Here is a 27,108-nt window from a genome sequence, read left to right as displayed (position 1 = left end):
TCTTAGGGGAGGAAGTGGTTGGCCCTTAAAAGAGCCGTTGTGTTCGTTGGGGTGCGCCTGGAAGCCTTACTTGGCGCTGGTGTACTTGGTGACGGCCTTGGTGCCCTCCGACACGGCGTGCTTGGCCAGCTCTCCGGGGAGCAGAAGGCGGACTGCGGTCTGGATCTCCCGGGAGGTGATGGTGCGCCGCGAGTTGTAGTGAGCCAGTTTGGAAGCCTCTGCAGCGATGCGCTCGAAGATGTCGTTCACGAAGGAGTTCATGATGCCCATGGCCTTGGAGGAAATGCCGGTATCCGGGTGCACCTGCTTCATCACTTTGTAAATGTAGATGGCATAGCTTTCCTTCCTGCTCCTCTTGCGCTTCTTCCCGTCCTTCTTGGGCGGCTTGGAGAGCGCTTTCTTGGAGCCCTTCTTGGGTGCCGGCGCGGACTTGGCTGGTTCAGGCATGGTCGACGCTCTTTCGCTGCTTGCTGTGGAGCCGAGAGAAATGATGCCTGGGCGTCCGGCACTTGTATTTATAGGCTGGGCGTGCAAAGCAGCTTCTTCCCGTTTCTCCTTTCTCATTGGCAGGGCCCCCACTTCCTATTGTAATGCGGTTCTGGGACACTGATTGGTTAAACAGAAGCCCGCCTCCCTCCATTGAAAAGTACTATCGGCGCCTAGCTGTCAACCAATCAGACGCTCCCGAAGTCTTTATATTACCGGAGTCCAGCAGAAGGCGCAGTACCATTCTCTCTGTTGTGTGACTGAGACCCTAGATCGATCGCCATGTCTGGACGCGGAAAGCAAGGAGGAAAGGCCCGCGCCAAGGCCAAGACACGCTCTTCCAGAGCCGGGCTCCAGTTCCCCGTGGGCCGTGTGCACAGGCTGCTCAGGAAGGGAAGCTACGCCGAGAGGGTGGGCGCCGGTGCCCCCGTCTATCTGGCTGCAGTGCTGGAGTACCTGACCGCTGAGATTCTGGAGCTGGCTGGCAACGCCGCCCGGGACAACAAGAAGACCCGCATCATCCCCAGACACCTCCAGCTGGCCATCCGCAACGACGAGGAGCTGAACAAGCTGCTGGGCCGAGTCACCATCGCCCAGGGAGGAGTCCTGCCCAACATCCAGGCCGTGCTGCTGCCCAAGAAAACCGAGAGCCACAAGGCACAGGGCAAAGCAAGCAAGTAAAGGCCCGCAGACCACCGTGGAAACGCACCCTAAACACAAAGGCTCTTTTCAGGGCCATCCACAGACTCCATCAAAGAGCGTATCCGTGCCGAGGTGTTACTCTGGCGGCTTCATAGATGCGGCAGCGCCCGCCACCGTAGCTTTGTAGTGGAGGGCATGCCCAAGCTCTGGCCGTACACTTTAATGTTGTCCCGTCCCAAAGCCTAGCATGAGGCAGACCATATCGATGTTTTTGTTATACATATATAATTTTTAATTTTCAGGGACACGTTTTGCAGACGTGCCCCAGCCGAGCGGGCACCGAACGCGAGGGTTAGGCGGGCCGCGGTGACAAGTGGGGGCCTGGAAGGGAGGAGTGTGTGTGTTTGACTGATCAGTGCACCGGCGGCAGCTGCTGAGCCAAGCCGAGCGGGCACCGAACGCGAGGGTTAGGCAGGCCGCGGTGACAAGTGGGGGGGGGGGGGGGGGCTGGAAGGTAGGAGTGTGCGTGTTTGACTGATCAGTGCACCGGCGGCAGCTGCTGAGCCCCCCATCGGGAGCCCCTGACAGAGGCGGGCTGGGAGCGCGCTCTTTTTCAAACAATATATACATATATATTTTTTTCTTTTCATTTTTGGGGGACACATTTTGCAGGCTTGCCCCAGCCGGGCGCGGGATGTGGGCAGTGCTACGAGGTTGCAGGCGGCCAAACGCAGCGGGGTGGTGCCGGTGAGGCCGCTAACGTGTGTGGCTCCATTAAAACATACAGAGCCTTCTGCTTATATTGGACAGGGGGCTCCGAACGCAGGGGATGGGTGGCCCGCGGTCACAAGGGGAGGCCGGGAAGGGAGGTGCTTGCGTGTGTTTGACTGTGATCTGTGCACCGGCAGCGGCAGCTGCTGAGCCAGCCCATGACAAAGGCGGGCTGGGAGCCCGCTCTTTTTCAGAAGGCAACGGCCGCTCCAGCCCCCGCTTCCTGCAGAAGGCGGGCCGGGTCCGAGCTCTCCCGCCTCACAGGGCGTCACGTGGGCGCTTGGAGCTCCCGCGCAGGTCCGCTGAGCCTCCATAGAAAGCAGCCGGTGCTGGTTTTCCTCTTCATTTCTGCTCCCAGCACCGAGAAGAGAACATGTCTGGACGCGGCAAAGGAGGGAAGGGGCTCGGCAAAGGCGGCGCCAAGAGACACCGCAAGGTGCTCCGGGACAACATCCAGGGCATCACCAAGCCGGCCATTCGCCGCCTGGCGCGCCGTGGCGGAGTCAAGCGCATCTCCGGCCTCATCTACGAGGAGACCCGCGGGGTGCTCAAGGTTTTCCTGGAGAACGTGATCCGGGACGCCGTCACCTACACCGAGCACGCCAAGAGGAAGACCGTCACCGCCATGGATGTGGTCTATGCCCTGAAGCGCCAGGGCCGCACTCTCTACGGATTCGGCGGTTAAACCACGGAAAAAAAGGAAAAAAAAAACAACCCAAAGGCTCTTTTAAGAGCCGACCACCATGTCGTGTGAGAGCTGTGTCTATGAACTATTATCGCCGCAGCGCAGGGCTGCTATCTAGGCCCACACTCGCTCGGGAGGGGAGGAGGGGGGAACCCGGGGAGTTGCTCCGCAGCCACTCTGCTCTGGAAGGCACGGCCGGGAAGGCGGGTTTACCCCGTCCCACGGGCCCGCCACCATGGAGCTCTAAACTAGGGACCAAAGGTGGGTTCAGCCCGGCCCAGGGGCCCGCCACCGTGGAGCCCTTGCCTGGGGACCTACGGTGGGTTTAGCCCGGCCCGGCTGCCCGCCATCATGGAGCCCTTGTCTGGGGACCTACGGTGGGTTTAGCCCCGACCAGGGGCCCGCCATCATGGAGCCCTTGCCTGGGGGCCTACGGTGGGTTTAGCCCGGACCAGGGGCCCGCCATCATGGAGCCCTTGCCTGGGGACCTACGGTGGGTTTAGCCCGGAGCAGGTGCCCGCCATCATGGAGCCCTTGCATGGGGACCTAAGGCGGGTTTAGCCCGGCACAGGGCCCCACGAGTCACGCAGTTCTAAGGGGGGTGTTTAGACCGGCCCAGGTGCCCGCCATCATGGAGCCCTTGCATGGGGACCTAAGGCGGGTTTAGCCCGGCACAGGGCCCCACGAGTCACGCAGTTCTAAGGGGGGTGTTTAGACCGGCCCAGGTGCCCGCCATCATGGAGCCCTTGCATGGGGACCTAAGGCGGGTTTAGCCCGGCACAGGGCCCCACGAGTCACGCAGTTCACCGACTATTAAGCCCCCCACGTAGTGGGGGCTTACAGCGCCTGGCTGGGAAACAAAGTTGGAGATAGCGCGGCCGTTCCGCCGCCCGGCCATCTGGTCGCCGCAGCTCACTGGGCCATCTGGTCGCCCCTCTGTGGGTCGACCAGATGGCCCAGTGAGCTGCGGCGACCAGATGGCCGGGCGGCGGATTGGCCGCGCTAACTCCGACTTTGTTCTCCACCCAGGAGCTGTAAGCCCCCACTACGTGGGGGGCTTAATAGTCGATAAAATAGGGTTCCCATGCAGGCCCAAGGAAGCGGGTGTGGGATCCTAATTTTTGTGGTGAACCGCCATGTCCCTTTAGGGGTCCCTGTGGGCCTTTAAGCCCCCGTTTCAGTATTTTTATTTTTTTTGTGTGGGCATTTTGGTTCAAGGGGACGATGGCACTAATTCTACCCGGGGCTGGGGAGCTCAGATTCGGGTACAATTTCAGGTTCCCCCCCGTAGGTGGAGGTCGGAAAAAAAAAAACTTAAAAAAAAAAAACATACACGCATTTCTTTTTTTTTTTTAACAAACTCCTTAGGTTCAAGGGGACAAAGTCACTTTTTCTTCCCGGGGCTATGGAGCTCCGATTCGGGTAAAATGTCCGGTTTCCCCCCTTAGCTGGAGGTCGGCAAAAAAAAATAAACACACACACACACACACACACTTCTTTTTTTTTTTTTTTTTTACTAACTCCTTAGGTTCAAGGGGACAAAGTCACTTTTTCTTCCCGGGGCTATGGAGCTCCGATTCGGGTAAAATCTCAGTTTTCCCCCCTTAGCTGGAGGTCGGCAAAAAAAAAAAAAAAAATAAACACACACATTTCTTTTATTTTTTTTTACTAACTCCTTATGTTCAAGGGGACACAGTCCCTTTTTCTTCCCGGGGCTATGGAGCTCCGATTCGGGTAAAATTTCCGGTTTCCCCCCTTAGCTGGAGGTCGGCAAAAAAATAAAAAATAAACACACACACATTTCTTTTTTTTTTTTTACTAACTCCTTAGGTTCAAGGGGACAAAGTCACTTTTTCTACCCGGGGCTGTGGAGCTCCAATCCGGGTACAATTCCTGGTTTAACCCCTAAGCTGAAGGAGGGCCAAAAAAAGAAAAATAATAATTGTATATATATATATATATATATATATATATATATATATCACAAATTAATTACAATAAGTCCCTCGCAGTATGGGATCTGAAAAAGTGTCTCTGTTCCATTTTTAGTCTCCAGGCACCCGTTTAAAACTGTTAACATTTATCACATTTTATTAAGGTTCAAGGGGACTAAGTCACTTTTTCTACAGAGGGCTATGGAGCTCCGATTAGGGTTATATTTCAGGATTTACCCCTTGGCTGGAGGTGGAGAAATACAAAACGTCATTCAAAAACCCCTTTACATTATCAGACATCAGTCTCCCAAGCCCATTTCTAGCCTCCAGGCACAGAGTGGCTATTTCTACTCAGAGCTATGGTGCTCCGCGCAATGTGAGATTCCCCCCTGTTACAGTATCAGCTCAAGGCTGTGGGCCCGTTTGCAGCCTCCATACACCTCTTTTAGTGATAATTGTAACATTTGGCGGAGTTAATCTTCAAAGGGGATACAGTTGCTCCTACTAGCCTGGGCTATGGAGCTCCGCGCAGGGTAAGATGTCAGGTTCCACTCCTGGCTGGAGGTGGGAAAACAGAATAATTCTTTATTCCAACACTGTATCTAACCCCTTTACAGTATCAGACCTAGGCCTGCAAGACCGTAGGCACATTTCCAGCCTCCAGGCACCTGTTTTAGTGATACTTGTGACATTAGGAAGCCTGCAGCTTCAAGGGGACAGAGTCACTCCTTCTACCCAGGGTAATGGAGCTCCGAACAGGGTAAGATTTCTGGTTATTCCCCTGGCTGGAGGTGTTAAAGCAAAACACTCCACATGCCCAATAAAGTCTATTTCACCCCTTCACTGTCTCAGGAAAGGCCTGCAAGGCCTTGGGCCTACTTCCAGTCTCACGGCACCAATTTTACTGATACCTGTGACATTTGGAGGTGTTAAGCTTCAAGGGGAAGAAGTCACACTTTCTACCCAGGGTTATGGAGCTCAGTGCAGGGTAAGAATTCAGGTTACCCCCCCTGGCTGGAGGTGTTAAAGCAAAACACTTCTCATGCCCAATAAAGTCTATTTCAACCCTTCACAGTATCAGGAAAGGCCTGCAAGGCCTTGGGCCTACTTCCACCCTCCAGGCACCAGTGTTTGTGATACTTGTGACATTTGGAGGTGTTCAGCTTCAAGGGGATGAAGTCACACCTTCTACCAAGGGTTATGGAGCTCAGCGCAGGGTAAGATTTCAGCTTTTCGCCCCTAGCTGGATGTGTTGAAGCAAAACACTTCTCATGCCCAATAAAGTCTATTTCAACCCTTCACAGTATCAGGAAAGGCCTGCAAGGCCTTGGGCCTACATCCATTCTCCAGGCACCAATGTTACTGATACCTGTGACATTTGGTGGTGTTAAGCTTCAAGGGTAAGAAGTCACACTTTCTACCCAGGGTTATGGAGCTCAGCGCAGGGTAAGACTTTAGGTTATCCCCCTGGCTGGAGGTGTCAAAGCAAAACACTTCTCATGCCCAATAAATTGTATTTCACCCCTTCACAGGATCAGGAAAGAGCTGCAAGGCCTCGTGCCTACTTCCAGGCACCAATGTTACTGACACCTGTGACATTTGGTGGTGTTAAGCTTCATGGGGAAGAAGTCACACCTTCTACCCAGGGTTATGGAGCTCAGCGCAGGGTAAGATTTCAGGTTATTCCCCCTGGCTCGAGGTGTTAAAGCAAAACACTTCACATGCCCAATAAATTGTATTTCACCCCTTCACAGTATCAGGAAAGGCCTGCAAGGCCTTGGGCCTACTTGCAGCCCCCCAGGCACCAATGTTACTGACACCTGTGACATTTGGTGGTGTTAAGCTTCAAGGGGAAGATGTCACACCTTCTACCCAGGGTTATGGAGCTCAGCGCTGGGTAAGAATTCAGGTTATCCCCCTGGCTGGAGGTGTTACAGCAAAACACTCCACATGCCCAATAAAGTTTATTTCACCCCTTCACAGTATCAGGAAAAGCCTGCAAGGCCTTGGGCCTACTTCCAGCCTCCAGGCACCAATGTTACTGATGCCTGTGACATTTGGTGGTGTTAAGCTTCAACGGGATGAAGTCACACCTTTTACCCAGGGTTATGGAGCTCAGCTCAGGGTAAGATTTCAGGTTATCGCCCTGGCTTGAGGTGTTAAAGCAAAACACTTCACATGCCCAATAAAGTCTAGTTCACCCCTTTCACAGTATCAGGAAAGGCCTGCAAGGCCTTGTGCCTACTTCCAGCCCCCAGGCACCAATGTTACTGACACCTGTGACATTCGGTGGTGTTAAGCTTCAAGGGGAAGAAGTCACACCTTCTACCCAGGGTTATGGAGCTTAGCGCAGGGTAAGATTTCAGGTTATCGCCCTGGCTTAAGGTGTTAAAGCAAAACACTTCACATGCCCAATAAAGTCTATTTTACCCCTTTCACAGTATCAGGAAAGGCCTGCAAGGCCTTGTGCATACTTCCAGCCTCCAGGCACCAATGTTACTGATACCTGTGACATGTGGTGGTGTTAAGCTTCAAGGGGATGAAGTCACACCTTTTACCCAGGGTTATGGAGCTCAGCGCAGGATTTCAGGTTATCGCCCTGGCTTGAGGTGTTAAAGCAAAACACTTCACATGCCCAATAAAGTCTATTTCACCCCTTTCACAGTATCAGGAAAGGCCTGCAAGGCCTTGTGCCTACTTCCAGCCTTCAGGCACCAATGTTACTGATACCTGTGACATTTGGAGGTGTTAAGCTTCAAGGGGATGAAGTCACACCTTCTACCCAGGGTTATGGAGCTCAGCGCAGGGTAAGATTTCAGGTTATCGCCCTGGCTTGAGGTGTTAAAGCAAAACACTTCACATGCCCAATAAAGTCTATTTCACCCCTTTCACAGTATCAGGAAAGGACTGAAAGGCCTTGGGCCTACTTCCAGCCTCCAGGTACCAATGTTACTGACACCTGTGACATGTGGTGGTGTTAAGCTTCAAGGGGATGAAGTCACACCTTTTACCCAGGGTTATGGAGCTCAGCGCAGGGTAAGATTTCAGGTTATCCCCCTGGCTTGAGGTGTTAAAGCAAAACACTTCACATGCCCAATAAAGTCTATTTCACCCCTTCACAGTATCAGGAAAGGCCTGCAAGGCCTTGGGCCTTCTTCCAGCCACCAGGCACCAATGTACTGATACCTGTGACATTTGGTGGTGTTAAGCTTCAAGGGGATGAAGTCACACCTTCTACCCAGGGTTATGGAGCTCCTCGCAGGGTAAGATTTCAGGCTTCACCCCAGGCTGGAGGCGTGAAATTAGAACAATTACCATACACAGCAATGTGTATTTCACCCATTCACAGTATCAGGAAAGGCCTGCAAGGCCTTGGGCCTACTTCCAGCCTCCAGGCACCAATGTTACTGATACCTGTGACATGTGGTGGTGTTAAGCTTCAAGGGGAAGAAGTCACACCTTCTACCCAGGGTTATGGAGCTCAGCGCAGGGTAAGAATTCAGGTTATCCCCCTGGCTGGAGGTGTTAAAGCAAAACACTCCACATGCCCAATAAAGTCTATTTCACCTCTTCACAGTATCAGGAAAGGCCTGCAAGGCATTGGGCCTACTTCCAGCCTCCAGGCACCGATGTTACTGATACCTGTGACATGTGGTGGTGTTAAGCTTCAAGGGGAAGATGTCACATCTTCTACCCAGGGTTATGGAGCTCAGCGCAGGGTAAGATTTCAGGTTATCCCCCCTGGCTGGAGGTGTTAAAGCAAAACACTTCACATGCCCATTAAAGTCTATTTCACCCCTTCACAGTATCAGGAAAGGCCTGCAAGGCCTTGTGCCTGCTTCCAGCCTCCAGGCACCAATGTTACTGATACCTGTGACATGTGGTGGTGTTACGCTTCAAGGGGACGAAGTTGTACCTTTTACCCAGGGTTATGGAGCTCAGCGCAGGGTAAGATTTCAGGTTATCACCCTGGCTGGAGGTGTTAAAGCAAAACACTTCACATGACCAATAAAGTCTATTTCACCCCTTCACAGTATCAGGAAAGGCCTGCAAGGCCTTGTGCCTACTTCCAGCCTCCAGGCACCAATGTTACTGATACCGGTGACATTTGGAGGTGTTAGGCTTCAAGGGTATGAAGTCACACCTTCTACCCAGGGTTATGGAGCTCAGTGCAGGGTAAGAATTCAGGTTATCCCCCTGGCTGGAGGTGTTAAAGCAAAACACTTCACATGCCCATTAAAGTCTTTTTCACCCCTTCACAGTATCAGGAAAGGCTCTGTGCCTACTTCCAGCCTCCAGGCACCAATGTTACTGATACCTGTGACATTTGGTGGTGTTAAGCTTCAAGGGGAAGAAGTCACATCTTCTACCCAGGGTTATGAAGCTCAGCGCAGGGTAAGAATTCAGGTTATCGCCCTGGCTTGAGGTGTTAAAGCAAAACACTTCACATGCCCAATAAAGTCTATTTCACCCCTTCACAGGATCAGGAAAGGCCTTGTGCCTACTTCCAGCCTCCAGGCACCAATGTTACTGATACCTGTGACATTTGGTGGTGTTAAGCTTCAAGGGGAAGAAGTCACACCTTTTACCCAGGGTTATGGAGCTCAGCGCAGGGTAAGATTTCAGGTTCTCACCCTGGCTTGAGGTGTTAAAGCAAAACACTTCACATGCCCAATAAAGTCTATTCCACCCCTTCACAGTATCAGGAAAGGCCTTGTGCCTACTTCCAGCCTCTTGGCACCAATTTCACTGACACTTGTGACATTTGTAGGTGTTCAACTTCAAGGGGATGAAGTTGCACCTTCTACCCAGGGTTATGGAACTCAGCGCAGGGTAAGATTCCAGGCTTCACCCCTGACTGGAGGTGTTAAAGCAAAACACTTCTCATGCCCAATAAAGTCTATTTCACCCCTCCACAGTATCAGGAAAGGCCTGCAAGGCCTTGGGCCTACTTCCAGCCTCCTGGCACCAATTATACTGATACCTGTGACATTTGGAGGTGTTAAGCTTCAAGGGGATGAAGTCGCACCTTCTACCCAGGGTTATGGAGCTCCGCGCAGGGTAAGAATTTAGGTCATCCCCCTGGCTGGAGGTGTTAAAGGAAAACACTTCACATGCCAAATAAAGTCTATTTCACCCCTCCACAGTATCAGGGAAGGCCTGCAAGGCCTTGTGCCTACTTCCAGCCTCCAGGCACCAATGTTACTGATACCTGTGACATATGGTGGTGTTAAGCTTCAAGGGGATGAAGTCACACCTCTTACCCAGGGTTATGGAGCTCAGCGCAGGGTAAGATTTCAGGTTATCGCCCTGGCTTGAGGTGTTAAAGCAAAACACTCCACATGCCAAATAAAGTCTATTTCACCCCTTCACAGTATCAGGAAAGGCCTGCAAGGCCTTGGGCCTACTTCCAGCCTCCAGGCACCAAAGTTACTGATACCTGTGACATTTGGTGGTGTTAAGCTTCAAGGGGAAGAAGTCACGCCTTCTACCCAGGGTTATGGAGCTCAGTGCAGGGTAAGAATTCAGGTTATCCCCCTGGCTGGAGGTGTTAAAGCAAAACACTTCACATGCCCATTAAAGTCTATTTCACCCCTTCACAGTATCAGGAAAGGCCTGCAAGGCCTTGTGCCTACTTCCAGCCTCCAGGCACCAATGTTACTGTTACCTGTGACATGTGGTGGTGTTAAGCTTCAAGGGGATAAAGTCACACCTTTTACCCAGGGTTATGGAGCTCAGCGCAGGGTAAGATTTCAGGTTATCCCCCTGGCTTGAGGTGTTAAAGCCAAACACTCCACATGCCCAATAAAGTCTATTTCACGCCATCACAGTATCAGGAAAGGCCTGCAAGGCCTTGTACCTACTTCCAGCCTCCAGGCACCAATGTTACTGATACCTGTGACATTTGGTGGTGTTAAGCTTCAAGGGGAGGAAGTCACACCTTCTACCCAGGGTTATGGAGCTCAGCGCAGGGTAAGAATTCAGGTTATCCCCCTGGATGGAGGTGTTAAAGCAAAACACTTTGCATGCCCATTAAAGTCTATTTCACCCCTTCACAGTATCAGGAAAGGCCTGCAAGGCCGTGTGCCTACTTCCAGCCTCCAGGCACCAATGTTACTGATACCTGTGACATGTGGTGGTGTTAAGCTTCAAGGGGATGAAGTCACACCTTCTACCCAGGGTTATGGAGCTCAGCGCAGGGTAAGAATTCAGGTTATCCCCCTGGCTTGAGGTGTTAAAGCAAAACACTTCACATGCCCTATAAAGTCTATTTCACCCCTTCACAGTATCAGGAAAGGCCTTGTGCCTTCTTCCAGCCTCTAGGCACCAATTTCACTGACACTTGTGACATTTGTAGGTGTTCAACTTCAAGGGGATGAAGTTGCACCTTCTACCCAGGGTTCTGGAACTCAGCGCAGGGTAAGATTTCAGGTTATCGCCCTGGCTTGAGGTGTTAAAGCAAAACACTCCACATGCCAAATAAAGTCTATTTCACCCCTTCACAGTATCAGGAAAGGCCTGCAAGGCCTTGGGCCTACTTCCAGCCTCCAGGCACCAAAGTTACTGATACCTGTGACATTTGGTGGTGTTAAGCTTCAAGGGGAAGAAGTCACGCCTTCTACCCAGGGTTATGGAGCTCAGTGCAGGGTAAGAATTCAGGTTATCCCCCTGGCTGGAGGTGTTAAAGCAAAACACTTCACATGCCCATTAAAGTCTATTTCACCCCTTCACAGTATCAGGAAAGGCCTGCAAGGCCTTGTGCCTACTTCCAGCCTCCAGGCACCAATGTTACTGTTACCTGTGACATGTGGTGGTGTTAAGCTTCAAGGGGATGAAGTCACACCTTTTACCCAGGGTTATGGAGCTCAGCGCAGGGTAAGATTTCAGGTTATCCCCCTGGCTTGAGGTGTTAAAGCCAAACACTCCACAAGCCCACTAAAGTCTATTTCACACCTTCACAGTATCAGGAAAGGCCTGCAAGGCCTTGTACCTACTTCCAGCCTCCAGGCACCAATGTTACTGATACCTGTGACATTTGGTGGTGTTAAGCTTCAAGGGGAGGAAGTCACACCTTCTACCCAGGGTTATGGAGCTCAGCGCAGGGTAAGAATTCAGGTCATCCCCCTGGCTGGAGGTGTTAAAGCAAAACACTTTGCATGCCCATTAAAGTCTATTTCACCCCTTCACAGTATCAGGAAAGGCCTGCAAGGCCGTGTGCCTACTTCCAGCCTCCAGGCACCAATGTTACTGATACCTGTGACATGTGGTGGTGTTAAGCTTCAAGGGGATGAAGTCACACCTTCTACCCAGGGTTATGGAGCTCAGCGCAGGGTAAGAATTCAGGTTATCCCCCTGGCTTGAGGTGTTAAAGCCAAACACTCCACAAGCCCACTAAAGTCTATTTCACACCTTCACAGTATCAGGAAAGGCCTGCAAGGCCTTGTACCTACTTCCAGCCTCCAGGCACCAATGTTACTGATACCTGTGACATGTGGTGGTGTTAAGCTTCAAGGGGATGAAGTCACACCTTCTACCCAGGGTTATGGAGCTCCGCGCAGGGTAAGAATTTAGGTCATCCCCCTGGCTGGAGGTGTTAAAGGAAAACACTTCACATGCCAAATAAAGTCTATTTCACCCCTCCACAGTATCAGGGAAGGCCTGCAAGGCCTTGTGCCTACTTCCAGCCTCCAGGCACCAATGTTACTGATACCTGTGACATTTGGTGGTGTTAAGCTTCAAGGGGAGGAAGTCACACCTTCTACCCAGGGTTATGGAGCTCAGCGCAGGGTAAGAATTCAGGTCATCCCCCTGGCTGGAGGTGTTAAAGCAAAACACTTTGCATGCCCATTAAAGTCTATTTCACCCCTTCACAGTATCAGGAAAGGCCTGCAAGGCCGTGTGCCTACTTCCAGCCTCCTGCCACCAATTATACCGATACCTGTGACATTTGGAGGTGTTAAGCTTCAAGGGGAAGAAGTCATATCTTCTACCCAGGGTTATGGAGCTCAGCGCAGGGTAAGAATTTGGGTTATCCCCCTGGCTGGAGGTGTTAAATTAAAACACTTCACATGCCCAATAAAGTCTGTTTCACCCCTTCACAGTATCAGGAAAGGCCTGCAAGGCCTTGGGCCTACTTCCAGCCTCCAGGCACCAATGTTACTGATACCTGTGACATGTGGTGGTGTTAAGCTTCAAGGGGATGAAGTCACACCTTCTACCCAGGGTTATGGAGCTCCGCGCAGGGTAAGAATTTAGGTCATCCCCCTGGCTGGAGGTGTTAAAGGAAAACACTTCACATGCCAAATAAAGTCTATTTCACCCCTCCACAGTATCAGGGAAGGCCTGCAAGGCCTTGTGCCTACTTCCAGCCTCCAGGCACCAATGTTACTGATACCTGTGACATTTGGTGGTGTTAAGCTTCAAGGGGAAGAAGTCACATCTTCTACCCAGGGTTATGGAGCTCAGCGCAGGGTAAGAATTTGGGTTATCCCCCTGGCTGGAGGTGTTAAATTAAAACACTTCACATGCCCAATAAAGTCTGTTTCACCCCTTCACAGTATCAGGAAAGGCCTGCAAGGCCTTGTGCCTACTTCCAGCCTCCAGGCACCAATGTTACTGATACCTGTGACATGTGGTGGTGTTAAGCTTCAAGGGGATGAAGTCACACCTTCTACCCAGGGTTATGGAGCTCAGTGCAGGGTAAGAATTCGGGTTATCCCCCTGGCTGGAGGTGTTAAAGCAAAACACTTCACATGCCCAATAAAGTCTATTTCACCCATTCACAGTATCAGGAAAGGCCTGCAAGGCCTTGGGCCTACTTCCAGACCCCAGGCACCTGTTTTTGTGATACTTGTGACATTTGGAGGTGTTCAGCTTCAAGGGGATGAAGTCACACCTTCTACCCAGGGTTATGGAGCTCCGCACGAGGTAAGATTTCAGGTATCACCCCTGCCTAGATGTGTGAAAACTCAAAACATCACATACACAACAAAGTGTATTTCCCTCCTTTACAGTTACAGGGAAAGGTCCGCAAGGCCTCTGGCCTACCTCCAGCCTCCAGGCAGCAGTTTTAATGAAACTTGTGACATTTGGCGGTGTTAAAGTTCAAGGGGACGAAGTTGTACCTTCTACCCAGGGTTATTGAGGTCAGCGCAGGGTAAGATTTCAGGTTATCACCCTGGCTGGAGGTGTTAAAGCAAAACACTTCACATGCCCAATAAAGTCTATTTCACCCCTTCACAGTATCAGGAAAGGCCTGCAAGTCCTTGTGCCTACTTCCAGCCTCCAGGCACCAATGTTACTGATACCTGTGACATGTGGTGGTGTTACGCTTCAAGGGGATGAAGTCACACCTTTTACCCAGGGTTATGGAGCTCAGCGCAGGGTAAGAATTCAGGTATGCGCCCTGGCTTGAGGTGTTAAAGCAAAACACTTCACATGCCCAATAAAGTCTATTTCACCCCTTTCTCAGTATCAGGAAAGGCCTGCAAGGCCTTGGGCCTACTTACAGCCTCCAGGCACCAATTGTACTGATACCGGTGACATTTGGAGGTGTTAAGCTTCAAGGGTATGAAGTCACACCTTCTACCCAGGGTTATGGAGCTCAGTGCAGGGTAAGAATTCAGGTTATCCCCCTGGCTGGAGGTGTTAAAGCAAAACACTTCACATGCCCATTAAAGTCTTTTTCACCCCTTCACAGTATCAGGAAAGGCCTGCAAGGCCTTGTGCCTACTTCCAGCCTCCAGGCACCAATGTTACTGTTACCTGTGACATGTGGTGGTGTTAAGCTTCAAGGGGATGAATTCACACCTTTTACCCAGGGTTATGGAGCTCAGCGCAGGGTAAGATTTCAGGTTATCCCCCTGGCTTGAGGTGTTAAAGCCAAACACTCCACATGCCCAATAAAGTCTATTTCACGCCTTCACAGTATCAGGAAAGGCCTGCAAGGCCGTGTGCCTACTTCCAGCCTCCAGGCACCAATGTTACTGATACCTGTGACATTTGGTGGTGTTAAGCTTCAAGGGGAAGAAGTCACACCTTCTACCCAGGGTTATGGAGCTCAGCGCAGGGTAAGAATTCAGGTTATCCCCCTGGCTGGAGGTGTTAAAGCAAAACACTTTGCATGCCCATTAAAGTCTATTTCATCCCTTCACAGTATCAGGAAAGGCCTGCAATGCCGTGTGCCTACTTCCAGCCTCCAGGCACCAATGTTACTGATACCTGTGACATGTGGTGGTGTTAAGCTTCAAGGGGATGAAGTCACACCTTCTACCCAGGGTTATGGAGCTCAGCGCAGGGTAAGAATTCAGGTTATCCCCCTGGCTTGAGGTGTTAAAGCAAAACACTTCACATGCCCAATAAAGTCTATTTCACCCCTTCACAGTATCAGGAAAGGCCTGCAAGGCCTTGGGCCTACTTCCAGCCCCCAGGCACCTGTTTTTGTGATACTTGTGACATTTGGAGGTGCTCAGCTTCAAAGGGGATGAAGTCACACCTTCTACCCAGGGTTATGGAGCTCAGTGCAGGGTAAGATTTCAGTTTATCCCCCTGGCCTGAGGTGTTAAAGCCAAACACTTCACATGCCAAATAAAGTCTATTTCACCCCTTTCACAGTATCAGGAAAGGCCTGCAAGGCCTTGGGCCTACTTCCAGCCTCCAGGCACAAATTTTACTGATACCTGTGACATTTGGAGGTGTTGAGCTTCAAGGGGATGAAGGCACACCTTTTACCCGGGGTTAAGGAGCTCAGTGCAGGGTAAGATTTCAGGTTATCCCCCTTGCTCGAGGTGTTAAAGCAAAACACTACACATGCCAAGTAAAGTCTATTTCACCCCTTCACAGTATCAGGAAAGGCCTGCAAGGCCTTGGGCCTACATCTATTCTCCAGGCACCAATTGTACTGATACCTGTGACATTTGGTGTTGTTCAACTTCAAGGGGATGAAGTCACACCTTCTACCCAGGGTTATGGAGCTCAGCGCAGGGTAAGATATCAGCTTTTCACCCTTAGCTGGAAGTGATGAAGCAAAACACTACACATGCCAAGTAAAGTCTATTTCACCCCTTCACAGTATCAGGAAAGGCCTGCAAGGTCTTGTGCCTACTTCCAGCCTCCAGGCACCAATGATACTGATACCTGTGACATTTGGTGGTGTTAAGCTTCAAGGGGATGAAGTCACACCTTCTACCCAGGGTTATGGAGCTCAGTGCAGGGTAAGAATTCGGGTTATCCCCCTGGCTGGAGGTGTTAAAGAAAAATACTTCACATGCCCAATAAAGTCTATTTCACCCCATCACAGTATCAGGAAGGACCTGCAATGCCTTGGGCCTACTTCCAGCCTCCAGGCACCAATTATACTGATACCTGTGACATTTGGTGTTGTTCAACTTCAAGGGGGTGAAGTCACACCTTCTACCCAGGGTTATGGAGCTCAGCGCAGGGTAAGATTTCAGGTTATCGCCCTGGCTTGAGGTGTTAAAGCAAAACACTTCACATGCCCAATAAAGTCTATTTCACCCCTTCACAGTATCAGGAAAGGCCTGCAAGGCCTTGGGCCTACTTCCAGCCCCCAGGCACCAATGTACTGATACCTGTGACATTTGGTGGTGTTAAGCTTCAAGGGGATGAAGTCACACCTTCTACCCAGGGTTATGGAGCTCCTCGCAGGGTAAGATTTCAGGCTTCACCCCAGGCTGGAGGCGTGAAAATAGAACAATTACCATACACAGCAATGTGTATTTCACCCATTCACAGTATCAGGAAAGGCCTGCAAGGCCTTGGGCCTACATCCAGCCTCCAGGCACCAATTTTACTGATACCTGTGACATTTGGTGTTGTTAAGCTTCAAGGGGATGACGTCACACCTTTTACCCAGGGTTATGGAGCTCAGCGCAGGGTAAGATTTCAGGTTATCCCCCTGGCTTGAGGTGTTAAAGCAAAACACTTCACATGCCCAATAAAGTCTATTTCACCCCTTCACAGTATTAGGAAAGGCCTGCAAGGCCTTGGGCATACTTCCAGCCTCCAGGCACCAATGTAACTGATACCTGTGACATTTGGTGGTGTTAAGCTTCAAGGGGATGAAGTCACACTTTCTACCCAGGGTCATGGAGCTCAGCGCAGGGTAAGAATTCAGGTTATCCCCCTGGCTGGAGGTGTTAAAGCAAAACACTTCACATGCCCATTAAACTCTATTTCACCCCTTAACAGTATCAGGAAAGGCCTGCAAGGCCTTGTGCCTACTTCCAGCCCCCAGGCACCAATGTTACTGATGCCTGTGACATTTGGTGGTGTAAAGCTTCAAGGGGATGAAGTCGCACCTTCTACCCAGGGTTATGGAGCTCTGCGCAGGCTAAGATTTCAGGTTATCCCCCTGGCTGGAGGTGTTAAAGCAAAACACTCCACATGCCCAATAAAGTCTATTTCACCCCTTTACTGTATCAGGAAAGGCCTGCAAGGCCGTGGGCCTACTTCCAGCCTCCAGGCACCAATTTTACTGATACCTGTGACATTTGGTGGTGTTAAGCTTCAAGGGGATGAAGTCACACTTTATACCCAGGGTTATGGAGCTCAGCGCAGGGTAAGATTTTTTGGTTATCCCCCTGGCTGGAGGTGTTTAAGCAAAACACCTCACATGCCCAGTACAGTGTATTTCACCCTTTCCCAGTATCAGGAAAGGCCTGCAAGGCCTTGTGCCTACTTCCAGCCTCCAGGCACCAATGTTACTGATACCTGTGACATTTGGTGGTGTTAAGCTTCAAGGGGAAGAAGTCACACCTTCTACCCAGGGTTATGGAGCTCAGTGCAGGGTACGATTTCAGGTCATCCCTCTGGCTGGAGGTGTTAAAGCAAAACACTTCACATGCCCAATACGTTGTATTTCAGTCCTTCACAGTATCAGGAAAGGCCTGCAAGGCCTTGGGCCAACTTCCAGCCCCCAGGCACCAATGTTACTGATACCTGTGACATTTGGTGGTGTTAAGCTTCAAGGGGAAGAAGTCACACCTTCTACCCAGGGTTATGGAGCTCAGCGCAGGGTAAGATTTCAGGTTATCGCCCGGGCTTGAGTTGCTAAAGCAAAACACTTCACATGCCCAATAAAGTCTATTTCACCCCTTTCACAGTATCAGGAAAGGCCTGCAAGGCCTTGGGCCTACTTCCAGCCCCCAGGCACCAATGTTACTGATACCTGTGACATGTGGTGGTGTTAAGCTTCAAGGGGAAGAAGTCACACCTTCTACCCAGGGTTATGGAGCTCAGTGCAGGGTAAGAATTCAGGTTATCCCCCTGGCTGGAGGTGTTTAAGCAAAACACCTCACATGCCCAGTACAGTGTATTTCACCCTTTCCCAGTATCAGTAAAGGCCTGCAAGGCCTTGTGCCTACTTCCAGCCTCCAGGCACCAATGTTACTGATACCTGTGACATTTGGTGGTGTTAAGCTTCAAGGGGATGAAGTCGCACCTTCTACCCAGGGTTATGGAGCTCCGCGCAGGGTAAGATTTCAGGCTTCACCCCAGGCTTAAGGCGTGAAAATAGAACAGTTACCATACACAACAATGTGTATTTCACCCATTCACAGTATCAGGAAAGGCCTGCAAGGCCTTGGGCCTACTTCCAGGCACCAATGTTACTGATACCTGTGACATTTGGTAGTGTTAAGCTTCAAGGGGATGAAGTCACACTTTCTACCTAGGGTTATGGAGCTCAGCACAGGGTAAGATTTTAGGTTATCCCCCTGGCTGGAGGTGTTTAAGCAAAACACCTCACATGCCCAGTACAGTGTATTTCACGCTTTCCCAGTATCAGGATAGTCCTGCAAGGCCTTGTGCCTACTTCCAGCCTCCAGGCACCAATGTGACTGATACCTGTGACATTTGGTGGTCTTAAGCTTCAAGGGGATGAAGTCACACTTTATACCCAGGGTTATGGAGCTCAGCGCAGGGTAAGATTTTAGGTTATCCCCCTGGCTGGAGTTGTTAAAGCAAAACACTTCACATGCCCAATAAAGTCTATTTCACCCCTTCACAGTATCAGGAAAGGGCTGCAAGGCCTTGGGCCTCCTTCCAGCCCCCAGGCACCTGTTTTTGTGATACTTGTGACATTTGGAGGTGCTCAGCTTCAAGGGGATGAAGTCACATCTTCTACCCAGGGTTATGGAGCTCAGCGCAGGGTAAGATTTCAGGTTATCCCCCTGGCTGGAGGTGTTAAAGGAAAACACTTTGCACGCCCATTGAAGTCTATTTCACCCCTTCACAGTATCAGGAAAGGCCTGCAAGGCCTTGTGCCTACTTCCAGCCTCCAGGCACCAATGTTACTGTTACCTGTGACATGTGGTGGGGTTAAGCTTCAAGGGGATTAAGTCACACCTTCTACCCAGGGTTATGGAGCTCAGCGCAGGGTAAGATTTCAGGTTATCCCCCTGGCTTGAGGTGTTAAAGCCAAACACTCCACATGCCCAATAAAGTCTATTTCACCTCTTCACAGTATCAGGAAAGGCCTGCAAGGCATTGGGCCTACTTCCAGCCTCCACGCACCAATGTTACTGATACCTGTGACATGTGGTGGTGTTAAGCTTCAAGGGGATGTAGTCACACCTTTTACCCAGGGTCATGGAGCTCAGCGCAGGGTAAGATTTCAGGTTATCCCCCTGGATTGAGGTGTTAAAGCCAAACACTCCACATGCCCAAGAAAGTCTATTTCACACCTTCACGGTATCAGGAAAGGCCTGCAAGGCCTTGGGCCTACTTCCAGCCTCCAGGCACCAATTTTACTGATACCTGTGACATTTGGTGGTGTTAAGCTTCAAGGGGACGAAGTCACACTTTCTATCCAGGGTTATGGAGCTCAGAGCAGGGTAAGATTTTAGGTAATCCACCTGGCTGGAGGTGTTTAAGCAAAACACCTCACACGCCCAGTACAGTGTATTTCACCCTTTCCCAGTATCAGGAAAGGCCTGCAAGGCCTTGTGCCTACTTCCAGCCTCCAGGCACCAATGTTACTGATACCTGTGACATTTGGTGGTGTTAAGCTTCAAGGGGATGAAGTCGCACCTTCTACCCAGGGTTATGGAGCTCCGCGCAGGGTAAGATTTCAGGCTTCACCCCAGGCTTAAGGCGTGAAAATAGAACAGTTACCATACACAACAATGTGTATTTCACCCATTCACAGTATCAGGAAAGGCCTGCAAGGCCTTGGGCCTACTTCCAGCCTCCAGGCACCAATGTTACTGATACCTGTGACATTTGGTAGTGTTAAGCTTCAAGGGGATGAAGTCACACTTTCTACCCAGGGTTATGGAGCTCAGCGCAGGGTAAGAATTCAGGTTATCCCCCTGGCTGGAGGTGTTAAAGCAAAACACTTCACATGCCCATTAAACTCTATTTCACCCCTTCACAGTATCAGGAAAGGCCTGCAAGGCCTTGGGCCTACTTCCAGCCTCCAGGCACCAATGTTACTGATACCTGTGACCTTTGGTGGTGTTAAGCTCCAAGGGGATGAAGTCGCACCTTCTACCCAGGGTTATGGAGCTCCGCGCAGGGTAAGATTTCAGGTTATCCCCCTGGCTGGAGGTGTTTAAGCAAAACACCTCACATGCCCAGTACAGTGTATTTAACCCTTTCCCAGTATCAGGAAAGGCCTGCAAGGCCTTGTGCCTACTTCCAGCCTCCAGGCACCAATGTTACTGATACCTGTGACATTTGGTGGTGTTAAGCTTCAATGGGAAGAAGTCAAATCTTCTACCCAGGGTTATGGAGCTCAGCGCAGGGTAAGAATTTGGGTTATCCCCCTGGCTGGAGGTGTAAAATTAAAACACTTCACATGCCCAATAAAGTCTGTTTCACCCCTTCACAGTATCATGAAAGGCCTGCAAGGCCTTGTGCCTACTTCCAGCCTCCAGGCACCAATGTTACTGATACCTGTGACATGTGGTGGTGTTAAGCTTCAATGGGATGAAGTCACACCTTCTACCCAGGGTTATGGAGCTCAGTGCAGGGTAAGAATTTGGGTTATCCCCCTGGCTGGAGGTGTTAAAGCAAAACACTTCACATGCCCAATAAAGTCTGTTTCACCCCTTCACAGTATCAGGAAAGGCCTGCAAGGCCTTGTGCCTACTTCCAGCCTCCAGGCACCAATGTTACTGATACCTGTGATATTTGGTGGTGTTAAGCTTCAAGGGGATGAAGTCACACCTTTTACCCAGGGTTATGGAGCTCAGCGCAGGGTAAGATTTCAGGTTATCGCCCTGGCTTGAGGTGTTAAAGCAAAACACTCCACATGCCAAATAAAGTCTATTTCACCCCTTCACAGTATCAGGAAAGGCCTGCAAGGCCTTGGGCCTACTTCCAGCCTCCAGGCACCAAAGTTACTGATACCTGTGACATTTGGTGGTGTTAAGCTTCAAGGGGAAGAAGTCACGCCTTCTACCCAGGGTTATGGAGCTCAGTGCAGGGTAAGAATTCAGGTTATCCCCCTGGCTGGAGGTGTTAAAGCAAAACACTTCACATGCCCATTAAAGTCTATTTCACCCCTTCACAGTATCAGGAAAGGCCTGCAAGGCCTTGTGCCTACTTCCAGCCTCCAGGCACCAATGTTACTGTTACCTGTGACATGTGGTGGTGTTAAGCTTCAAGGGGATGAAGTCACACCTTTTACCCAGGGTTATGGAGCTCAGCGCAGGGTAAGATTTCAGGTTATCCCCCTGGCTTGAGGTGTTAAAGCCAAACACTCCATATGCCCAATAAAGTCTATTTCACGCCTTCACAGTATCAGGAAAGGCCTGCAAGGCCTTGTGCCTACTTCCAGCCTCCAGGCACCAATGTTACTGATACCTGTGACATTTGGTGGTGTTAAGCTTCAAGGGGAAGAAGTCAAACCTTCTACCCAGGGTTATGGAGCTCAGCGCAGGGTAAGAATTCAGGTTATCCCCCTGGCTGGAGGTGTTAAAGCAAAACACTTTGCATGCCCATTAAAGTCTATTTCACCCCTTCACAGTATCAGGAAAGGCAGGCAAGGCCGTGTGCCTACTTCCAGCCTCCAGGCACCAATGTTACTGATACCTGTGACATGTGGTGGTGTTAAGCTTCAAGGGGATGAAGTCACACCTTCTACCCAGGGTTATGGAGCTCAGCGCAGGGTAAGAATTCAGGTTATCCCCCTGGCTTGAGGTGTTAAAGCAAAACACTTCACATGCCCTATAAAGTCTATTTCACCCCTTCACAGTATCAGGAAAGGCCTTGTGCCTTCTTCCAGCCTCTAGGCACCAATTTCACTGAAACTTGTGACATTTGTAGGTGTTCAACTTCAAGGGGATGAAGTTGCACCTTCTACCCAGGGTTATGGAACTCAGCGCAGGGTAAGATTCCAGGCTTCACCCCTGACTGGAGGTGTTAAAGCAAAACACTTCTCATGCCCAATAAAGTCTATTTCACCCCTCCACAGTATCAGGAAAGGCCTGCAAGGCCTTGGGCCTACTTCCAGCCTCCTGGCACCAATTATACTGATACCTGTGACATTTGGAGGTGTTAAGCTTCAAGGGGATGAAGTTGCACCTTCTACCCAGGGTTATGGAGCTCCGCGCAGGGTAAGAATTTAGGTCATCCCCCTGGCTGGAGGTGTTAAAGGAAAACACTTCACATGCCCAATAAAGTCTAGTTCACCCCTTCACAGTATCAGGAAAGGCCTGCAAGGCCTTGGGCCTACTTCCAGCCTCCTGGCACCAATTATACTGATACCTGTGACATTTGGAGGTGTTAAGCTTCAAGGGGATGAAGTCACACCTTTTACCCAGGGTTATGGAGCTCAGCGCAGAGTAAGATTTCAGGTTATCGCCCTGGCTTGAGGTGTTAAAGCAAAACACTTCACATGCCAATAAAGTCTAGTTCACCCCTTCACAGTATCAGGAAAGGCCTGCAAGGCCTTGTGCCTACTTTCAGCCTCCAGGCACCAATGTTACTGATACCTGTGACATGTGGTGGTGTAAGCTTCAAGGGGATGAAGTCACACCTTTTACCCAGGGTTATGGAGCTCAGCGCAGGGTAAGATTTCAGGTTATCGCCCTGGCTTGAGGTGTTAAAGCAAAACACTCCACATGCCAAATAAAGTCTATTTCACCCCTTCACAGTATCAGGAAAGGCCTGCAAGGCCTTGGGCCTACTTCCAGCCTCCAGGCACCAAAGTTACTGATACCTGTGACATTTGGTGGTGTTAAGCTTCAAGGGGAAGAAGTCACGCCTTCTACCCAGGGTTATGGAGCTCAGTGCAGGGTAAGAATTCAGGTTATCCCCCTGGCTGGAGGTGTTAAAGCAAAACACTTCACATGCCCATTAAAGTCTATTTCACCCCTTCACAGTATCAGGAAAGGCCTGCAAGGCCTTGTGCCTACTTCCAGCCTCCAGGCACCAATGTTACTGTTACCTGTGACATGTGGTGGTGTTAAGCTTCAAGGGGATGAAGTCACACCTTTTACCCAGGGTTATGGAGCTCAGCGCAGGGTAAGATTTCAGGTTATCCCCCTGGCTTGAGGTGTTAAAGCCAAACACTCCACATGCCCAATAAAGTCTATTTCACGCCTTCACAGTATCAGGAAAGGCCTGCAAGGCCTTGTGCCTACTTCCAGCCTCCAGGCACCAATGTTACTGATACCTGTGACATTTGGTGGTGTTAAGCTTCAAGGGGAAGAAGTCACACCTTCTACCCAGGGTTATGGAGCTCAGCGCAGGGTAAGAATTCAGGTTATCCCCCTGGCTGGAGGTGTTAAAGCAAAACACTTTGCATGCCCATTAAAGTCTATTTCACCCCTTCACAGTATCAGGAAAGGCAGGCAAGGCAGTGTGCCTACTTCCAGCCTCCAGGCACCAATGTTACTGATACCTGTGACATGTGGTGGTGTTAAGCTTCAAGGGGATGAAGTCACACCTTCTACCCAGGGTTATGGAGCTCAGCGCAGGGTAAGAATTTGGGTTATCCCCCTGGCTGGAGGTGTTAAATTAAAACACTTCACATGCCCAATAAAATCTGTTTCACCCCTTCACAGTATCAGGAAAGGCCTGCAAGGCCTTGTGCCTACTTCCAGCCTCCAGGCACCAATGTTACTGATACCTGTGACATGTGGTGGTGTTAAGCTTCAAGGGGATGAAGTCGCACCTTCTACCCAGGGTTATGGAGCTCAGCGCAGGGTAAGATTTCAGGTTATCCCCCCTGGCTTGAGGTGTTAAAGCAAAACACTTCACATGCCCAATAAAGTCTATTTCACCCCTTCACAGTATCAGGAAAGGCCTGCAAGGCCTTGGGCCTACTTCCAGCCTCCAGGCACCAATGTTACTGATACCTGGGACATTTGGAGGTGTTAAGCTTCAAGGGGAAGAAGTCACACCTTCTACCCAGGGTTATGGAGCTCAGCGCAGGGTAAGATTTCAGCTTTTCACCCCTAGCTGGATGTGTTGAAGCAAAACACTTCTCATGCCCAATAAAGTCTATTTCAACCCTTCACAGTATCAGGAAAGGCCTGCAAGGCCTTGGGCCTACTTCCAGCGTCCAGGCACCTGTGTTTGTGATACTTGTGACATTTGGAGGTGTTCAGCTTCAAGGGGATGAAGTCACACCTTCTACACAGGGTTATGGAGCTCAGCGCAGGGTAAGATTTCAGCTTTTCACCCCTAGCTGGATGTGTTGAAGCAAAACACTTCTCATGCCCAATAAAGTCTATTTCAACCCTTCACAGTATCAGGAAAGGCCTGTAAGGCCTTGGGCCTACATCCATTCTCCAGGCACCAATGTTACTGACACCTGTGACATTTGGTGGTGTTAAGCTTCATGGGGAAGAAGTCACACCTTCTACCCAGGGTTATGGAGCTCAGCGCAGGGTAAGATTTCAGGTTATTCCCCCTGGCTCGAGGTGTTAAAGCAAAACACTTCACATGCCCAATAAATTGTATTTCACCCCTTCACAGTATCAGGAAAGGCCTGCAAGGCCTCGTGCCTACTTCCAGCCCCCAGGCACCAATGTTACTGACACCTGTGACATTTGGTGGTGTTAAGCTTCATGGGGAAGAAGTCACACCTTCTACCCAGGGTTATGGAGCTCAGCGCAGGGTAAGAATTCAGGTTATTCCCCCTGGCTCGAGGTGTTAAAGCAAAACACTTCACATGCCCAATAAATTGTATTTCACCCCTTCACAGTATCAGGAAAGGCCTGCAAGGCCTTGGGCCTACTTGCAGCCCCCAGGCACCAATGTTACTGACACCTGTGACATTTGGTGGTGTTAAGCTTCAAGGGGAAGATGTCACACCTTCTACCCAGGGTTATGGAGCTCAGCGCAGGGTATGATTTTAGGTTATCCCCCTGGCTGGAGGTGTTTAAGCAAAACACCTCACATGCCCAGTACAGTGTATTTCACCCTTTCCCAGTATCAGTAAAGGCCTGCAAGGCCTTGTGCCTACTTCCAGCCTCCAGGCACCAATGTTACTGATACCTGTGACATTTGGTGGTGTTAAGCTTCAAGGGGATGAAGTCGCACCTTCTACCCAGGGTTATGGAGCTCCGCGCAGGGTAAGATTTCAGGCTTCACCCCAGGCTTAAGGCGTGAACATAGAACAATTACCATACACAACAATGTGTATTTCACCCATTCACAGTATCAGGAAAGGCCTGCTAGGCCTTGGGCCTACTTCCAGCCTCCAGGCACCAATGTTACTGATACCTGTGACATGTGGTGGTGTTAAGCTTCAAGGGGATGAAGTCACACTTTCTACCCAGGGTTATGGAGCTCAGCGCAGGGTAAGAATTCAGGTTATCCCCCTGGCTGGAGGTGTTAAAGCAAAACACTTCACATGCCCAATAAATTGTATTTCACCCCTTCACAGTATCAGGAAAGGCCTGCAAGGCCTTGGGCCTACTTCCAGCCTCCAGGCACCAATGTTACTGATGCCTGTGACATTTGGTGGTGTTAAGCTTCAAGGGGATGAAGTCACACCTTTTACCCAGGGTTATGGAGCTCAGTGCAGGGTAAGAATTCAGGGTATCCCCCTGGCTGGAGGTGTTAAAGCAAAACACTTCACATGCCCAGTACAGTGTATTTCACCCTTTCCCAGTATCAGGAAAGGCCTGCAAGGCCTTGTGCCTACTTCCAGCCTCCAGGCACCAATGTTACTGATACCTGTGACATTTGGCGGTGTTAAGCTTCAAGGGGAAGAAGTCACACCATCTACCCAGGGTTATGGAGCTCAGTGCAGGGTAAGATTTCAGGTTATCCCCCTGGCTTGAGGTGTTAAAGCAAAACACTTCACATGCCCAATAAAGTCTATTTCACCCCTTCACAGTATCAGGAAAGGCCTGCAAGGCCTTGGGCCTACTTCCAGCCCCCAGGCACCAATGTACTGATACCTGTGACATTTGGTGCTGTTAAGCTTCAAGGGGATGAAGTCACACCTTCTACCCAGGGTTATGGAGCTCCTCGCAGGGTAAGATTTCAGGCTTCACCCCAGGCTGGAGGCGTGAAAATAGAACAATTACCATACACAGCAATGTGTATTTCACCCATTCACAGTATCAGGGAAGGCCTGCAAGGCCTTGTGCCTACTTCCAGCCTCCAGGCACCAATTTTACTGATACCTGTGACATTTGGTGGTGTTAAGCTTCAAGGGGATGAAGTCACACTTTATACCCAGGGTTATGGAGCTCAGCGCAGGGTAAGATTTTTGGTTATCCCCCTGGCTGGAGGTGTTTAAGCAAAACACCTCACATGCCCAGTACAGTGTATTTCACCCTTTCCCAGTATCAGGAAAGGCCTGCAAGGCCTTGTGCCTACTTCCAGCCTCCAGGCACCAATGTTACTGATACCTGTGACATTTGGTGGTGTTAAGCTTCAAGGGGAAGAAGTCCCACCTTCTACCCAGGGTTATGGAGCTCAGCGCAGGGTAAGATTTCAGGTTATCCCCCTGGCTTGAGGTGTTAAAGCCAAACACTCCACATGCCCAAGAATGTCTATTTCACACCTTCACGGTATCAGGGAAGGCCTGCAAGGCCTTGGGCCTGCTTCCAGCCTCCAGGCACCAATGTTACTGATACCTGTGACATTTGGTGGTGTTAAGCTTCAAGGGGAAGGAGTCACATCTTCAACCCAGGGTTATGGAGCTCAGTGCAGGGTAAGAATTCAGGGTATCCCCCTGGCTGGAGGTGTTAAAGCAAAACATTTCACATGCCCAATAAGGTCTATTTCTCCCCTTCGCAGTGTCGGGAAAGGCCTGTAATGCCTTTGGCCTATTTCCAACCTCCAGGCACCATTTTTTGGGATACATGTAACATTTGGAGGTGTTAATCTTCAAAGGGATACAGTTGCTCCTTCTACCCAGGGCTATGGAAGTATGCACAGGGGGAGATCGCAGGTTTTCCCCTTGGAAGGAGGCGGAGAAGTAAAACACTTCCCTCAAATCCAAGGCGGCAAGGCTGAAATCTTACCCTATGCAGAGCTCCGTAGTTCTGGGTAGACGGAGTGCCATTGTCCCCTTGCAGCTGAGCACATCATAATTTCACATTTATCACTAAAACATGTGTTTGGTGGATAGAAATGTGCCCATGTCTCTGCAGGCCA

General features: G+C 50.4%; 3 protein-coding genes across 3 annotated transcripts; 2 read left to right on the top strand and 1 right to left on the bottom strand.

Moving 5' to 3' along the window:
* Window positions 1-15: 15 nt before the first annotated feature.
* LOC144807509 (histone H2B 1.2-like) lies at window positions 16-547 on the bottom strand. Its single transcript, XM_078673144.1, has one exon. It carries the CDS (start codon window positions 445-447, stop codon window positions 67-69), a length of 381 nt encoding a protein of 126 aa, XP_078529270.1. The 5' UTR covers window positions 448-547; the 3' UTR covers window positions 16-66.
* A 159-nt stretch (window positions 548-706) lies between these two features.
* On the top strand, window positions 707-1,389 carry LOC144807574 (histone H2A type 2-C-like). The gene has a single exon (XM_078673214.1). It carries the CDS (start codon window positions 769-771, stop codon window positions 1,165-1,167), a length of 399 nt encoding a protein of 132 aa, XP_078529340.1. The 5' UTR covers window positions 707-768; the 3' UTR covers window positions 1,168-1,389.
* Window positions 1,390-1,723: 334 nt separating this feature from the next.
* Window positions 1,724-2,982, top strand: LOC144807541 (histone H4). The gene has a single exon (XM_078673176.1). The coding sequence runs from the start codon at window positions 2,273-2,275 to the stop codon at window positions 2,582-2,584; it is 312 nt and encodes a 103-aa protein (XP_078529302.1). The 5' UTR covers window positions 1,724-2,272; the 3' UTR covers window positions 2,585-2,982.
* The last annotated feature ends 24,126 nt before the right edge of the window (window positions 2,983-27,108 follow it).

Source organism: Lissotriton helveticus, unplaced genomic scaffold, assembly GCF_964261635.1.
Source record: "Lissotriton helveticus unplaced genomic scaffold, aLisHel1.1 SCAFFOLD_559, whole genome shotgun sequence".
NCBI classification, from domain to species: domain Eukaryota; kingdom Metazoa; phylum Chordata; class Amphibia; order Caudata; family Salamandridae; genus Lissotriton; species Lissotriton helveticus.
Note: the sequence above shows the minus strand (reverse complement) of the source record. Positions and strands in the feature narration are given on the sequence as shown.

Bases quoted from the DNA above. Each gene is read 5' to 3' on its own strand.
- LOC144807509 (XM_078673144.1), bottom strand. From the start codon at position 447: ATGCCTGAACCAGCCAAGTCCGCGCCGGCACCCAAGAAGGGCTCCAAG.
- LOC144807574 (XM_078673214.1), top strand. From the start codon at position 769: ATGTCTGGACGCGGAAAGCAAGGAGGAAAGGCCCGCGCCAAGGCCAAG.
- LOC144807541 (XM_078673176.1), top strand. From the start codon at position 2,273: ATGTCTGGACGCGGCAAAGGAGGGAAGGGGCTCGGCAAAGGCGGCGCC.